Genomic DNA, 18470 nt, shown 5'->3' with positions numbered 1-18470 from the left:
GAAGATGGAACCCACAGCCTGTGAGGAACCAACTCAGATGGCTTTCAAAGCTCAGGATCATCTAAGGACATCTGAGGACATGACCCTGCTGTCTAGCACAAATGCACACTGGGATATGTAATCATGTTATGTAGTTATGTAATCATGAGTTAGCAGTGGATAACTATGCATGTGTCAGTGAAGCTAGCATGTAAGAATGTAAATATGAGTTAACAATCTGCATAAGAATTATACAATAAAGATGCAGGTGTTCTGCGTTCTTGTTCTCTGCTCTGCTCCACGCTGCCGGCTGTTGTTGCTGATATCTTGCACATGTGCATTCTTTAAAATGGGGATCTCACCTGCAAAAATTTCCCTTGGGCCCCCCAAGCTAGCCAACACAGCCTCATACACACTGGGCAAGCACTCAACCACTGAGTATACCCTCAGCCCCATTTTATAGAAATCTCCCAGTATAAATGATGACATACTCTCATCTTTCTCAAAGAATAATGAGATTAAGGCAGGAGTGGGAAAATCCTGATGTGGAAAATTAGAACACACTTGTAAAAGTTACAAAGAAAAAGACTGTGATCTCCCCACAAAACTGAAGATCAGGTAGTATCAATTTACACTACATTGCTATAGATGTAGGATTTTAATTATAGCCTATATGGCAACCACTAAGAAAATAACTAAAAAAGACACACACAAAAGAAGAAATCAAATAATACAAAACAAAACCAATCAAATACAAAAGACAGCAATAATGGGAGAAGTAAGGATGAAAGAGAAGTGAGAAGAAAAGATGAAAAGTTCACAAATATGTGGAAATTAAACAGCATATCTTAACCAACTAATTAAAAATATCTCAAGAAAAAAATTTAAGAGACAAAAAATTTGTTATGAAACAGTTGCAACAAATACAGAAAACATATAGCAAAATAGCAGAAGTCTTTTCCTATCAGTAATTACTTCAAATGTAATGGATTAAACTTGCCAATCAAAAAGCAGGGAATGACTGAATGAATTAAAAGTATGATGCAACTATATGCTATTTGCAAAAGACTGACTTTAGATAAAAACATACAAGTAAGTTGAAAACGGAATAAAAAAAAGATACTCTGTGAAAATAATAACCAAAATGAAGCACTGGTGTTTATGCTAACATCAGACAAGATAGACTTTAAGTCAAAGTTTGTTTAAAAAAAAGGACAAGTTGGGAGTGGTGGCATGGACCTGTATTTCTAGCTTCTTGGGAGGTCCACTTGAGCCCAGGAATTTGGAGTCAATCTGGATAACATGGTAAAACCCTGTTTCTTGATTTAGAAAAAAGAGAGCTAAGAAGTAAGAACTTGATATATTTGATGAAAGAGTCCATTTAACAAGGACATTGCAACACTTTCTATCTTGAAGGTCTCCCCAAGGCCCATGTGTACAGACTTAGGCCCTAGCCAGTGGTGTCAGAAGTGAGGAGGAGCCAACTAGAAGGAAGTCTGGTCATTGGGGGCATGCCTTTCAAGGGCCTATTGGGACTTTAGCCCATTTTGCTTTTTTTGCTATTTGGCTACCATGAAGTCAGCAACTTTGTTCCACTGTACATATGCCTACCATGATGTGCTGCCTCACCACAATCCCAAAAACAATGGGGTCAACTGTCTATGGACCAGAACCTCCAAAACTGTGAGTCAAAATAAACTTTTCCCTATTTAAGTTGATTGTCGCAGACAATCAACAGTAATAGAAGTAATAGTAATAATAGTAACAGAAGTAGCAGAAGTAACAGTAATAGAAGGATGCCTAATATAGATGCATCTATTCACAGTTTTCATATGTATGAAGCAAAGAGTATTGGAAAATATTTTTTGGTATTTGGGATTGACTAGGACTTCTTACACACTAAGCATCCATTCTACCACTCTTATAATAGCTGAAGACTTGTTAATACCCTACTTTCAGTAATGGATAGAAATCTAGACTGATGATCAACAAGGAAACAGATCCCTTAACACTACAAACCAGCTAACACATTTAATATATGTATCAACACAACACCCAGCTAAAACAGAATATTTATTCTGCTAGGGTGCATATGAACAGTCTCTAGACCACATGTTACAAAACAAGCCTGAACAGATATAAAATGTTTAAGTTATACAAAATATCCTCTCTGACCACAATAAAATGAAGCCAAAAAATCAAGGACAGAAGATGAAAAGTTCACAAATACGTGGAAAATAAACAGCACATCTTAACCAATGAATCAAAAATATCTCAAGAAAAAAATTTAAGAGACAAATGAAAATGAAAACACAACGTATCAACTCACAGAATGCAGTGATAGCAGTATGCAGAGGAAAATTTATAGCAGTAAATACCTATGTTAGAAAAAAAGTCTCAGATCAACAACCTACCTTCATACATTATAGAATTAAAAACGGAAGAACAAACTAAACCCACAGATAGCAGAAGGAAGAAAATAACAGAAACTAGTGCTGGGATAAGTGAAGCAGAATAGAAAAACAGAAAATTAATGAAAGTAAAAGTTGATTGCCTGAAGACCAAAAAAATTTTAAAAAGGCAAACCATTCATTAACCAGACAGAGAGAGAGAGAGAGAAAATGCAAATAATTAGAATCAAAAATGAAAGTGGGATCATTGTTACTGACCTTACAGAAATAAAAAGGATCAGAAAAGCATACTATGAAGCTGTATGCCCCACAAATTGGATAACAAAGAAATCAAGAAATTCCTAGAAATACACACACACACACACACACACACACACACACAACTGCTATCTTGTTTTTCCACAGGTTTTTTTCTTGCTGATCACAGATTTTAAGTCAGTTTAGCAAATTCTCACAAAGATTTGTGCAAACAAGGACCTTAGTAACTACATACAGTTCTTCCAAAGTTCTAAACTAAGCAAAAAAGAACAGAAAACAGAAAGATTCCTCTAGAGAATTTATTGGTGGTACCACAGCTAATATGCTCCTGGAGTCTTCTCAATCTATGGTTAGGAAACCAGGGTAATCACCATTCTTGCAAACTCGAAATCTACTACTCAAAACTTCACAAGGATACCTATTTACCACTGCGTTAAAAATCTAGTTATCAATATTTCTTGATAAAGAAGCAAAAGGTTTTCTTTTATCCCAGCTTATTTTTTTTAAATCTCTTATCACCCAATGTGTTTGTCCTCCTCCAAAATTACACTTTAAATATATCGACTGCTTTCATCTTAATAATGGCAAGTCATTCAGTTTATATCATTAGGGACACGACAGGCTGCTCCTGCATTTTATTTTTTATAAAAGTAGCCAGTAATAGTAATGAGTGGTACCAGTATTAGCACTCAATGAAATCATTTAACTTACTGAAAGAAACAGGAACACTGGCAGAGTCCAGACCACTGAAGAGAACACAAGTAGCCAATATTCCAGCCTAATAAATCCTCCACCCCAGTTAAATCCTGGAGCATGAAAAGCCTCAAGCAGAACACAAGCATATTCCGAACTACACTGACATAGGAGCTTTGGATACCATTTTCAGTGCTATTTTATTTGTCTGGTAAGCGTATCTAAAGCCAATTAAGAAGAAGACTTTTGATTTTTTCACTAACGTGAAATACAAATCCCAATCATTCCTTTAAAAATATTTGCACAATATAAATCCATGCTCAAAAAACTACCGTTAGCATTACAGAGACAGGAGTGTGCACTCCTTCAGTGATTTCCTTTACCTTGTAAGTAGTCATTCGATGCTGAGCAATTGTAGTCAGTTTTTCTAGAAGGCCTCGTAATCTCTCTTGTGTTGCATGGGAGATCAAGTTCACAGCATCAGAGTTAAATTCCGTAATGTCATGCCTTTTACCTGTGGAAGCAGAGAAAATCCATTACATGTTTTAGTAGTGGCTGATAATTGAAATAATTAGCACAGCAGGTATTCTGTTCCCCCTGGAAGTCATACCCATTATGAATAAAGGTTTGGAGATTATAATTTTCCTGGTAAAGTCACAACTTCAAAGATCTTAGACATTACATTAATAAAACCTAGCCTGAAGCCTTAGAAAATATAGACATTGTTTCACTTAGCCTCTAGAATCATTCTCCTCACAAGGTCATTTATAGGACAAAGTTAATAAGGACACAAATCAAGTCTACTGTTCAGGGAGGAAAATGGTAACTGCAGAAATTAGTGCCCTACTCTGTTAATTTTAGTAATTAAAAAAATAGAAAATTACATTTCTCCCTGTTTGACATTGTTAACAATTTGTGACATTTCAATGACTACAGGTTGTGAATTTCTGTTACTGTCTTGTCTACAAGATATACCTATACTGTTTTTGTCCATTAGCAATCACGCCTATATTTTACACTAACGTTCTGATCATTTGACCTGGTAATCAATTTATAAGTTGAAATGAGTTCAAAGCTTCATCATTTCACCCATCCATTTGAATAACTCGTCTCTTCTTTGAATAACTTTTTTCTTCCTTCTGCTAGCTAGAAAGTTACAGGGAAACAATTTAGACGACATACCCAAAGGCACAAGCTCATTTATAAATTAACCTTATCAATATTTACATAGCATTTCTCAGGTATAGTGAAACCACCTGTATCAACAGAGATTTAAATCTAAAGATACAGGCAATTAGGTGATCTCATTTAAATGAGCTTTGAAAACTGCTGCTGTGATTCTTTTTAACATATCTATAAGTACAGAAACGCAAAAATTTTTTTGACTACAACATCAAGTTATATGAAGCAATCATATTCTCATCAAAGGGTCAACAACTACAGCAAAAATATGCCTCACTTAAGCCAACAACATTTAAATAAATTCTTTGGTATTATCACATGATGAATATTAAACTTGTATTTAAAACATGGCTGGCAGTAAACCAAATAGGCAGAAGATACAAAATTATCCAACTTCTCCTAAACCAAACCTTCAAAATGTAATTCATTACCTTGTTTCAAGACTGAATTCATGTCTAATTTCAGATTCTAATAGGGGAAAAAATATACTACATAGTGAAATCTATTAAAACCCTTCATATAAACAAACAGTAAGAGTTGTATAGAAGGGGTGGTAAAATCTCAAAATAATTCAACAATTAAAATGAAAACTAAATACAAGGTAATAGGGTATGGTATGTCATTCCATGCTCAAATTTTTAAAAATGAACATTTAAGAATATTTATGTTTAGAGAAAGGGAACTTTGAAAATAATTTCCAATGTATTTACAAAGCTGAGGTAATTCAGCCAAAGTTTACAAATTAATATATTTAGCTGAGCGTAGTGGCACATGTCTATAAATCCAGGTTCTCAGCAGGCTGAGGCAGGAGGATCACAAATTCCGGGCCAGCCTCAGCAACTTAGTGAGAACTTGTCTCAAAATAGAAAAATAAGAACACACACACACACACACACACACACACACACACATTTTTAAAGCATTAGAACTAATGAAGTGCTAAGTTTAACAAGCAATTCCAGGGTTTGAGAACAGCAAATGTTCTAAAATATCTTCACTAGGTTGGTGATTAAACGTGACTTAAAGTTATAAACTTAAATACGATAAAATTTTCCCACTTTTAAGAAAAATACTCTTGTTTTAACATTACAACTAGAAGACCTACCATATTCCATAATCAGTGCTTGCATGCTTACCACTGACTTCATTAAACATCTGTATGATTTAATTAGGTAAAAAAAATTGTCATTTAATATTGTAACATTATTCAAGTAGAAAAAAAAATTTTTTAAATCTTCGGGAAACATAATTTCTGTTTAAGTAATGGCCTTGAATCTGACCTCATCTATACAGAAGCAATTTTATTAGAAGTGGAAAACATTCCTAGAAATATATTAACATCATTTGTTCTGTAGTTACACTTAAAAAAAAAAGGTGAGATAAATTCTGCAGTTTACCATATTATTAGATGACAAGTTTGTGTTTCATCATTCATTAACAAAAGAAAATGGAAACAGTTGTCACCTTATTCTCCTAAAACTGAGGTTGCCAAACTATGGCCAACAAGCCAAATCTCATCTTTCTTTGTGAACAGTTTTACAAGAACCCAACTGCAATGGACTGAATGTTCGTGTGCTCCGCCTCTCCTCCAGTTTATGCTGAAACCTTATGCTCCCCTGTGATATCTACAGTGGGACGATGAGGGGCTAATTAAGTCAGCAAGTCCCTGGTGAACAGGCCAAGGAGAAGCCAGAGAGCCAGCTCTCTCCGTCCTGTGAGAGCACAAGATGACAGCTCTCTAAAAACCAGCACAAGGTGGTCCTTTATCAAAAACCCAACTCTGTGGGAACCCTGATCTCAGACCTGCAAGCTCCAGCAGTGAGAAGCAAATGTCTGTCATGTGAGCCATGCAGTTTATGGTATTTTGTTATAGCAGCCCCAGCTGAGTAAGAAAACAGTCTTGCCTATGTGCTTACATTCTGTCTATGGCTGCTTTTGCCCAGGACAGCACAGCCAAGAAGCTCTGATAGAGAACACACGGCCCACAAAGTGGCAAATATTTACCATGCAGCCCACGGTGGAGAAAGGGGGCTGAACCCTGCCATAAACGATCAAAAATGACCTCTCAATGGTAAAAAACGTTTTATCATGCAATCATGGTTTAAGTCAAACTAGAAATAAAAATTGGAAGGAGAGGAGAATTATTAAACTTTAAACCTTTTCTATTCTACCAATGCTTTACATAATCATATGGCATTAAGGAGTTTTAAAATCAGTAAATTGTCTAAGCCACCACAGGAAGGAACCTAGGCTTGTTCCCAAACCAAGGAACCGGTTCCCACACAGTACAAAGTACATAGGCAGAGAAGCAAGTGCGAGGGAGGTGAGGAGGGAGGCAGGGAAAAGAAAAGAGGTAGGGAAAACATGAGCAATAGGAAATGTTTTACAGTCATTTTTAATTCCTACCTATTGAGCTACTCATAAATTCTAGCTGTCCATACTAAAAGAAATATATTCTTAATTTAAATGAGAAATGAAAAAGTGGTCATTTGTACAGCATCTAGCAGCTCAAACATTCACTTGTGAAGCAGACTTAAGTAACAGTAATCCTTAAGTATCATGGGTGTAGAAAAATCAGAAATCACCACATTTTATATTAAGCCTTCAATATCAGACACAAAGGTTTCTAACTCAGGCATACTCAAAGCTCATTGGTACTTGTCCCTAAAATCTGACATGGATAAAGGAGAAAAGCTGATTTCTGGAAGTCCCAGGGGTCAAGACACAAGAAATGGTATAATTCACACAAAAATCTCTTCCTAATCTGTTCTTTTTTAGCTAATGTGGGGAAGCTGAAGACTTTCACCTGATCCTGAGTAAGTTCAAACAACAATAATCTCTTTGGCCACAAAATAATATTGGTATGTTCTCTTCCACTTTCTTTCACATACTGCAGTCACCTAACAACTATTTCTGTGCCTGGAGAGAACCTTAATATTTTAATTCAGCTTTTTTAAGGTTAATTGTAGGTTTAAATTTCAGGATTAATGAAAAAGAAAAAAAGGACTTACTCTCATCTTTATTTTATAAACACAAATATGTAATAAAGGTGTATATTTGTACATATACCTGAACAACAGCCAACCAAGGAAGACCAGCACAGAAAAAAAATATTAAACAACATTATATACTTGATGTAAAAATGCATGCCTATTACCCTATCAGGAAATAAGAATATTGGCTTCTATCATCTAAGCCAGAAAACATACATTATATGATCTAGGTTATATTAATAATTTCTAAAATAAAATACTTTGTTTTATAACACCCATGTAATCCTGATTACTTCAAGAGCCATATTTTAAATCGTAGAGTCGCAGGCTGTCTTTTCTGATAGCATTTTCACTCAAATATCTCTATCAGGTCAATGATCATAACTCTATACTTACCAATGTCTAAGATTCTCTTATGTAGAGCGCCAATAAAAAGAAACGGCTCATCTTTACAGGACTGAATGAGTGTGCCAACCAATTCAGAGTTTGCTGATAAGATGCAGGCATTCTCTTCACTGAGGTTGACTCCTGCCATGGAAGTCACATCATTGATGTCATCTTCTTCTCTAATAGGAGGAAAAGGTAATGTTTGGGGGATCTGGAGTGTGTATATGAATGCATGGTTTCACAGAACAATAGATCAGACCTCTTCTTACAGCTAATAATATTATTTTACTTAGTTTATCCAAACAAGAAAAGAACTGACAAACAGCTACCTCCTCCCACAAGCCTTTAAAATTAATTGGAATTTCTAACCACTAGTGCATTTAATATAAGAAAGATGAATCAGAAGCAACTTTGTCTGCTAGAGCTTATCTTTCGCTGTCTGGTATGAGACGCGCCAAGTGGAATTTGGAGTTACACTAAGTCACCCACAAATCCTCTGCAATGAAAGACATAGGAATAAAAACAGACATCTTAGCTTTCAACCACGATGGTTGAAAACTCCCTCAGGTTTCCCCAGTACACACTACTGTTCCACTGAGTGGCAGCAGATCCCTCCCTCACCTGTCCTCAAAGGTCTGCACCCACATACAGGCCTTTGAGAGGCTGCTGCTTAACTAGTTATTCTGCAATCAAATTGTTAAAACTGCTTGTTTTTCTGCTTCCGACTTTTGGTGTGCATTATCTATACCAACTAAATACATTAAATCACATCCTCAAGCAACTGGCTACAAAAGGCCTATATACAAAATATAAAATTAAACACATATACACTTACATGTGCATGCATAAAAGATACATATAAAACACAAACTGTTTGGGCTTGTTGCTTTGCACCAGCAAAATGGAACAGTTGTACTTATCTCCTGGAATTGCCACATGGCTACAGTACTAAGATAAGTAACATATTTAAGGGTAGATAGAAGAGAAACACTAAAATTCTCTCCCAGGATCCTTACTACTACATATAGTAACAGGCAAGTCACTGGTCATAATTCATACACCAATGCATGATGTAATTTAATTTGCACAAACATGATTATATAAAAAATATGTTATTTCTCTTTATTGGATGTGCCAAATGGCATATCATGTAGTCTTATGTCAATAGACTTAAATTACGAAGCTCCCTGCAGTAATGCATTTGTGCACAGAAAGAGAAAATAAATTATAATTGTCAAACACTCCAGAAATAATGGCCTCTGGTGTTCAACTTCAAAAAGTAGTATATTAGTGGTGCAGCAGGGGGAGTCCATGCACAAATATATAGAGGACGAACAGCTAAATGAAAGAAGGAAGTTGCCAGACAGCAGTTCAAAATGAAGAGAAAGAACTGTCTTATCATCTAAACAGCATACTGAAAGCTCAACATTAAGAGGTATGTCTCTGTGCTGAGGAAAAGAAAATTTAAAAATCTCTCAAACCAACACACAAAATGTGCTCTGTAAAGAAAGCAATGTCTCCATCTCATCAAATATCACAAAGGGATATTTGGGAAGCTAGGAATGAGTCTAAGAATCAACTTCACATATAGATAGATAGATAGATAGATAGATAGATAGATAGATAGATAGATAAAGAGAGATAGAGAGATATATAGAGATATAAAATCCAGATTTAAACATTTAAATATCTAAATTATAAGAATGGAAGAAATCATAAATTTAACGAGGGACCAAATTCTGAGTAAAAAACTGTTCTGAGTGATAAATATTTCAAAAAACCCCCAAGTATCACGGGTAATAAAATACAGTTAGACAGAGTAATAAAGTCTAGTGTTCTATCGCACCAAAGAGTGACTACAGGTAACAATAATGTACTGTGTGTTTCAAAAAGAAGCCAGAAGGATTCTAAACATCTTCACCACAAAAAATGATAAATGTTTGAAGACATAAAAATGATTACCCTGAATTGAACAATGCACTATATATATATGTGTATATATATATATATATATATATATATATATATATATATATATATATATATATACATGGTACCCCAGAAATACTTACAATAATAAATTAATTAAAATTAAATTTTAAAAAATCAAGACCACATCAGTGAAAACTCAATTCACACCGAAACAATTCACTCCTAACTAGTTATTATCTTTGGGACTCAGCTTCCTCTTCCATAAAATAAATAAATTAGCTGCTTTCTAAGGTTCTTTCTGGCAGCTCTCTTTGGATTGACAGAGAATAAAGAGACTGCACCTTAAACACACTGTGTGCTTATATGGACATAAGACAGACCTGGAAAGATACCTGAGAAATTCTCCTCCAGAGAGGGGAATGGAGAAGTGGGGACAGGAAAAAGACTTACTTGAAATCATATTACTTCCCTTTCCACTTCTTGGAAGGTATACTATATACATGGACTGCCCAAGCACAAGAGTAATGTATTTAAGAAATAAACACTTAGAGAAAGAATACTAGACATAAGATAGGAAATATGATCAGATTTAGACCTACAACCTCATTCTTTCCTTAAATAAAGAATTGGAGTTGTGAAGAATAATGTTCCATGAACTTAAACACATTGAGACTGACTGCTTCTGATCTCACATGTGTTCGGGCACACAGGCCTCCATAAGCAGGGCCTCGCTTCTTTAGCAGGGCTCCGGCACAGCCCCTGCTGAGAGCTCACACACAGGCTGGAGAGAAGAGTACAAGTTCTTAGCATAGCACTGGCATTAAATGGAATTCAGTCAATGAAGATCTATTCCCATCTTTTAGAATCCTGCAGCCCTTCCCTGCAAATCACCAGGGAACTAAATGCCCAGTGAGATCTGTTCCTGCTTGCCATTCCCCTTTCTGTCTGCCCCCAAGCTGAAAACTTCCCTCTAGAACAGCTGCAGTTACCATGGCTACAGACGGCAGCAGGTGCTGAGGAAGACCCCAGCTGAGGAAAGAAGAAAAGGTGCCACAATAAACAGCATCCAAGCCACCAACTTTCTTCTCTGAAAACAATGTCCTGGCAGCATTACCAAGAAAGTCAAGACAGGCCAGTACAGGAGTCAAGGCTACAATGTGTAGGGCTACTTCTGATTCAGATGTGTTCCTACTCAATTTTAAAGACATGAGAATCAGTGTACCAAGACTTCAAGGTTACTGCAGAGCCTTCTGTGTTTCAAGATACTCAGAAGAGGAAACTTAACAATGCCTCAACACAAAAAGCCTTCAAGCTAGATGTGCACACACTTGCAATCCCATCTACTCAGGAGACTGAAGCAGGAGGACCTCAAGTATAAGGCCACTGCCTCAAAATAATAATTTTTTTAAGGGGCTGGGAGGTGGCTCAGTAGTAGAGCACTTGACTAGCATGCATGAGGCCCTGGATTCAACTCCTAGTGAAAGAAAGAAAGAATGAGTGAGTGAGTGAGTGAGTGAGTGAGTGAGTGAGTGAGAAAGAGAGACAGAGACAGAGAGAGACAGAGAGACAGAGAGACAGAGAGACAGAGAGACAGGCAGAGAGACCAAGAGACAAAGAGACAGAGAGAGAGAGAGAAAAGAAAGAAAGGTGAGAGGGGGAGGGAGGGAGGGAAGAAAGAGCCTTCAGGTCAGTATTCTGTGGAGTGCAACATGGTCATAGGTAAAAATTAAAGAAGTATCACCAACATGTGTACTTTGGCTTTGAAAACTACCTAATTAACTTTGCTTTTTGATGAGGTTAATCACTGTTCATACCTGCTTTCTTGAATCTCTGCTACTCTCTTTAAAATCTACAATAGCACTAAAATAATTCTTCTGAGGTAGACTAAGTCACATTATTTTTCTGTTCAAACTTTTCATGTTCCCATGAAATCAATCTGATGGTCACAGCCTCTGAGGTTCATGGCCTCTGAGGTAATGACCAGCTCTGCCTCCCTCCCTCCCCTCCTGCACTATCAACAGTTCCCCTTGACTACAGCCTCTGCCCAGGCAATCTCTCCCCACACTGCTCTTTAAGTCCCTTGCCTGGCTTATTATCCAGCTTTTAATGCCTTATCTAAATACCACACCCACTTCAAATGTCTACATTACAAATCCCAGATTTGTTTTAATAATTTTAGAGTACCTCTGCAATGTCACCAAATTTTAACATCTCAGAGCACATTTTTGTCTATGTTATAGTAGATTTTAATGATTTATAACCTAATTATCAATGTGTTTACCTTGAACTCCAACAACACTAACTTTATTGATCACATTAGTCAACTATCTTTCTAACAGAATATATATAAACTGTGTTTCAATGTTCTATGTGCGTAGAACAACGCACTGGGTATTACAAGGTACTGAGGAGCAAAGAATGGTAGGTGGAAATGAAGGTTCTGATTCAAACTATGTGCTCATTGGAATCCTAAATCTGCAACTTATTACCTATCAAGTAATTAACTTTTCTCAAACCACATCTTCAGTAAAATGAGGACAATAATAGTCCCTATTCAGACTGAGGATTAAAGAAAGTAATTCATGTCCTACAAAAAGGAATTGCAGATGTTCCCTGACTTATGGTGGGGTTACATCCCAATAAATTTACTATAAGTTGGAAGTATCACAATTTGAAAAAAACAGTTAATGCGCCATACTCATCAGAGTTTAGCCTGTTTTAACATTTACACTAGCCTACACTTAGACAAAATCAACTAACAACAAAGCCTATGGTATAACAAACTGCTGAACAGCTCATGTAATTTATTGAATATCTATATGCAAAAACTGCTGGTCATATAGTAACCACAGAGGATCAGGTTTACACTGGTGACTACACGGCTGGCTGGAGCTGAGTTCTGTGGCTGCTGCCCAGCATCACGAGACAGTGCCACACCATGTATGACCAGCGTAGGAAAAGATGAAAGTTCAAATTACAATTTCTACTCAACGCATAACTGTTTCCACATCATGTGCAATGATAGGATTCAATAAACACTTTATAATAATAAATATTTCAATGGCATTTGTCTCAACCAATCAAAAAACATAGACTGGCAGGCTGGACTAAAACACACAACCATATACTGCCTACAGAAGACACACTTCAGCCAAAAGGAAGGATACAGATTAAAAATGTAAGAATGAAAAATGAGCCAGGCATGGTGGCGCTCGTCTGTAATCCCAGCACTCCGGAGGCTAAGGCAAGAGGATCATTTGGAGTCTGAGACCAGCCTGGGCTACAAAGTGAGGTCAAGGCCAGCCTGAACTGCATAGCAAGACCGTGTGTCAAAAAGACCAAAACAAAAAGGAAAATGACATTCTACACAACCCATGGTCAAAAACAAATAGGAGGAACTATTTTATATTTAGAAACAGCATACCTTAAGCCAGAAACTGATCAGAAAAGATAAAGACGGCCACTGTAAAAGCAACAATCTAACAGGAAGAGATAATAACTATAAATGTGCACTGATTTTTGGCAACCCAACTTTATAAAATGAAAACTACCTGACTTAAAAGGACAGACAGACACCAACACAATCATCACAGGGGACATCAATACCTACTCTCACAGTGAGGTCAAATAGACCAAAAATTAAAAATTAAAAAAAAAAAAAATTAAACCATACCAGACCAGGAGTGGTGGCACATGCCTATAATCCCAGCATTCCAAAGGCTGAGAGAGTTCAAGGCCAGCCTGAACTGTAGAGTGAAATCATGTCTCAAAAAGACCAAAAAAAAAAAGGAAATTAAACCACACCACTGAACAAACAGACTTAATAGATATCTACAGTATTTCATCTAGCAGCAACAGACTACACATTTTTCTCAACAGCAAATGGAACTTTTTCCAAAACAGGCCATATCTTGGATCATAAAGAATGCTTAAATAAATACAAAAAAACTGAAAAATCCCCTGCATACTATCAGGTCATGGTAGAATGAAGCTAGAAATCAACAGCAAAGGAAGTTACAGAAGCTACACAAATACATGGAGATTTAAAGTAATACATTATTGAATAATAAAAGGGTCACAGAAAAAAATCAGGGAAGAAATAAAGTTTCTAGAATCAAATGACAATGAAAGCAAAACATCAAAACCTAGGAAAAACAACGAAAGCTATTTTTTTCTCTTTAATTGTTTGATCAATATTGCATCCTTATATCTGGTAATATAAGCATCTTCGTTGAAGATAACAATTTGTATATAACAACCACTTTTAACTTCCTATCACCTTATTCTGAAATTCTGTATCTTTTCATTGTTTTGTTTTTATTTTTGTTATTTTATTTTCTTTTCTCTTTAAAAGAAAAAAAACAAAGAAAGCATTTCTAGGAGAAAAATTTGTAGCTATGAACGCACACATAAAAAGAATTGAACCATCCCCAATGAAGATCCTAGTGATGCATCTCAAGGTCTAGAAAGACAAAGATTATCCAAATCTGAAGGTAACAGAAGGAAAGAAATTATAATGATCAGAGCAGAAATCAATGAAATTCCAACAAAAGAAAAGAACACAACAAATCAAAGAATCAAAGAGCTGGTTCTTTGAAACGATGGGAAGGGGACCTGGAGACTGAGGAAATGGGAGAAAGTGGAGGGGAAGGAGAAGTAAAAGCATTAAGGCAGAATATGTTTGTGTACCAATTTCCTCTGTGTATCACAAACATGTAATAATAAAAAATTGAGGAAAACAACAAAAATTAACGGTACTGATTCTATAGTTAGGGAAACCAAGGCTTCACCACCTGTCCTGATAATTAATAGAATGATGGTAGACAATTTCCTTCCCATCTTCAAAATGACGGTAAAACTCAACCTATCACATGATTTTAAATGAAAACAACATTGAAAACCAAAACTATGAGAAACATTACCTATTTGTAATGAACATTACCATTTGAAAATGAACATTACCTATTTATCAAAAAATGACAAATTTATTATATGTTAACAAGTAACAGCTTCATGAAAACAATGTCAAAATTAAAAATGAGTGTCATTGTCTCATATTTTTGCACGTCTATGTAAAATCCTCACACACTGTCAGTGAGTTTTTTACCCACGCATGGTTCTGTAACATCATATCCGCCAGTAAGGCAGAAAATCCTGGCTCACGGAGTTATACAGGTCATCCAAGTTTAGACTCCTTGTTTGTAATCCAAAAGTCACATTTTAATATCTCTAGCAATCAGACCAGCACATATAAGTACCAAGAAAAAAAAACAATGAAAGCATCTCTAAGAGGGAAGTTTACAGCTATGAATGCACACAGAAAAATAACTGAACCACCCTCAATAAAGATCCCAATGATGCACCTCAGGAAGCTGTCAAACTTGTGGTACTGGATATTAACTTTCCAAAATTTTAATTTTTGCTTGAAGCTCAAACTTTATCATTGGCAAAAAGTACTGTTGTTTTTTTTTTTCCCCTGAACTGACAGCTCATTCATTCATTTTTATAAAAAAACAGCAGATTTCTAAGTCTAAATAACATAGTTTATGTGTCCATCACTTATGGTGTTCCATAAAATATGTGGTCAGCTCAGCTTGCAACTCAAAAACAAGCACAAGAACTTGTCTTGAGATGTTCCTGTACTGTGGTAAGCAGCAGAAGAGCTCGGACACATAGAATATCAAGGGTCGGTAAAATTATTTGTGCTACTACATTAAGGACATTCTTTAAAAAAAAAAAAAAAAAACTATCTGGGGGGCTGGGGATTTAGCTCAGCGGCACAGCGCCTGCCTGGGAAGTGCAAGGTCATGAGTTCAATTCCTGGTACCAGAAAACAAAACAAAAAAAAACTAATTAAAAAAACTATCTCTTTCCTTTTACTCCAAGTGTGCAAGGGTAAAGCACAAACAGTTCCTAGTGTGTTCTGGCGCTCCTGCCCTGCTCTGTCTGAGGCACTGGCAGTGCTGGTGCCACAGCTGCTGAGCTATGGAGGCAGATGACACCAGGAACACTGCACATGATGTTATGAGGACAGGAACACCTTGCAAACCCTCTGCAAGTTTCAGTTCTGAAATTCTTTTCTACAGATCACATCCTGAGACCTCCTAGTCTATACTTGTACTTATTTAAATTGTAATAAATATAAATTGTTTTCAAATACATATTCCTGCACAAACTCCAGATACTTCATTCTGACTGAGCATCCAAAATTTTAGCTCTCCAGCTAACTCTGAAATTGTTAATCTACATCATACTAGCAAATATTTACTAATAAGTCATTTTAAAAGTGTCCAACTTGCTCTTTTGATATATCCTCGTCAGATGATTAATCCTGTGAAGAAAGTTTTAGTGTGAATCACAGCACAGTGACAGAATTGTCACAGGCTTAGTTTTAACCCTTCTTGAGAATGCCTGTAACTTGCTTTACAGTGCACCTCACTCTAAAGCTTCTCCTTCCCAGTCCACTCTGCACATCAGTACAAGTATAACTTTTACTACATCATTTTACTATGACAAAATGTGACTGAAAACCTGGCAGGACTTCACAACCTCATTTCCAGGTAATTCCTCTGGGTAGCACATTCATAAACCTAATGTCCATGAAGAACTAGCGCGAGAACTTTTTGTTGAACTTTAAGTCTGCGACTAATCTGGGTGTGGCTACTACAGATGATGCTTCTTTGTGTAGTCTGGCTGTCCAAGATGAGAGCAGTTTTTGTTTTTACTAGACTGGTTACTCTCTAAAAGAAAAAAAATTCTTGCTCTGCCATGAATAACCCCTGTATCATATACTGTATTATATAACCACTATATATTACTAATAGGCTTGCACACAAAATACAAAAAACAGTGAGTTACATCTTTTGAAAGTTAAACATAACTAAACAAACATAAAAGTACCATAGTACTCATGGCCTCTGATTCAAAAATGACATAAAAACTGAATCTCTGGCACCCTCTGGTGGTTAAGCACCATACAGCTTCCGATCTTCATTCCAGCTGTACTAATAAACTGAACAAAAAATAGTACTGTCTAGCAGAAAAAGCCAAAATTCAACAACAAAAATTTAAGTTAACCGAATTACTGAAAGGTAATGTTCAAAAATGAAAAATACATCTTAATACAAAAATAAAGGACATCTAGAAACAGCCAAGATTCTAAACATTCCTGTTGAAGTTTTCAAAATGAATTTACTTCAACAACTATATGAATGTAGCCAGACACAGTGGCTCACACTTATAATCCCAGCACTCTGGGAGGCTGAGGCATGAGGACCACAAGTAAGAGCTTGGGCAACTTAGCGAGAGGCCATCTCAAAATTTTAAACAAGGGGGTGGGGGCATACAAGAAAGCGGCGGCTGCGGATATAGCTCCGAGTGAAGGCCCTGAGTTCAGTTCCCTATCTCTTTCTGTCTCGCACACATACATACACACATGCATGCACATACACACACAAAAAAATGTGAATTTAAAAAAATGCACTAGGCATTGTTCTAAATTCTAGGTATAATAATAGTAAATTTATCACAAACCCTCAAGAGAATAAAAAGAGATGAGAAATACACACAAGTAGACAAATACATGAAATAATTTAGGTAAGTGCCTCAAGACATCAGGTATGACTGAAAAAGCTACTCTTCATTCCTTCGCCAGGCAAAATCCCTCCAGGGAGGTAACTAACCGACATACAAAGGACCACGTCAAGCTGGGCATGAGAGCACGCATCTGTAATCCCAGTTCTCTGGGAGGCTGAGGCAGCAGCATCACAAGTTCAAGCCTGGCAACCTGGGCAACTCAGAAAAACTATGTCTCAAAATAAAATAACGTAGCTCAGTGAGAAAGCTCTGGGCTCAATCCCTAGTACCAAAGAGGACGGGGGGACCAGGCCACATGAAGACTTGAAGATGAGGCCGTTTCCTCACATTCCACGCCTCCACCTGTCCTGTGGGAACCTGACTGCAAACAAGGAGCCCGCCTCCCTAACACCATGGGACATACTGGCTGCAGCAATCGGGCCACTTTCCGATTTTCCTGAACATGAGAAATCACCTTTCATCTTGAGATGGCAGCTATTTTTCAGTTTTTCTGTTATCTATAGCCTTACCACACTCTGACAAATGCAACCACGGTTCTAGATAGAAATCTTCCATATCATAAAAGCCATTTCTTCCACCCAAGTTAAATCTTAATACAAAATTTTCATAGAATGGCTATGCTCACTTTGAAATTCATGGATAAGAGGAAAATAACTAGTAAAACCAGTATACTTTTGGTAAGAAAAAGATTTATCACATCATTTATAAAAACGAGTATTTCCAATAATGGAAAAGCATCAGAGTATTAAAATGAAAGCATAAGATTTATGTAAGCAGAGATTTACTAAGATAAAGGTGGCATTTCAAATGAGATAATAAACTCTTAGTAACTACTGTTCAAACAAAAATTACTTAAGATGTAAAGGAAAACATGCATATGTGAAGTAAATATATTATCTTAGCGAAAACATAGGTACACATCATTATGAGCTTATAGTGTCAAAGGGTTTTTCAGAGTTCAAAACCTAGCAAGAGACTGGTAAATCTAATAATGAAATTTTAAAATTCCCTATACCAAACACACTAAATACAAAGTTGT

The 18470-nt window shown here is 36.4% G+C and overlaps 1 protein-coding gene across 1 annotated transcript in view; it reads right to left on the bottom strand.

The window, feature by feature from the left end:
* Taf4b (TAF4b RNA polymerase II, TATA box binding protein (TBP)-associated factor, 105kDa) overlaps positions 1 to 18470 on the bottom strand; it is a gene marked incomplete at its 5' end in the record, with an annotated part of 129097 nt that overhangs the window by 54951 nt on the left and 55676 nt on the right. Inside the window, 2 exon segments of the mRNA XM_013505611.1 lie at positions 3725 to 3855; positions 7913 to 8082. Coding sequence (XP_013361065.1) covers positions 3725 to 3855; positions 7913 to 8082 — 301 coding nt within the window.

Source organism: Chinchilla lanigera, unplaced genomic scaffold (assembly GCF_000276665.1).
Source record: "Chinchilla lanigera isolate Chin_1 unplaced genomic scaffold, ChiLan1.0 scaffold00001, whole genome shotgun sequence".
Classification (NCBI taxonomy): Eukaryota; Metazoa; Chordata; class Mammalia; order Rodentia; family Chinchillidae; genus Chinchilla; species Chinchilla lanigera.
The sequence above is the reverse complement of the archived record's forward strand: the minus strand, read 5'-3'. Positions and strand labels throughout refer to the sequence as shown.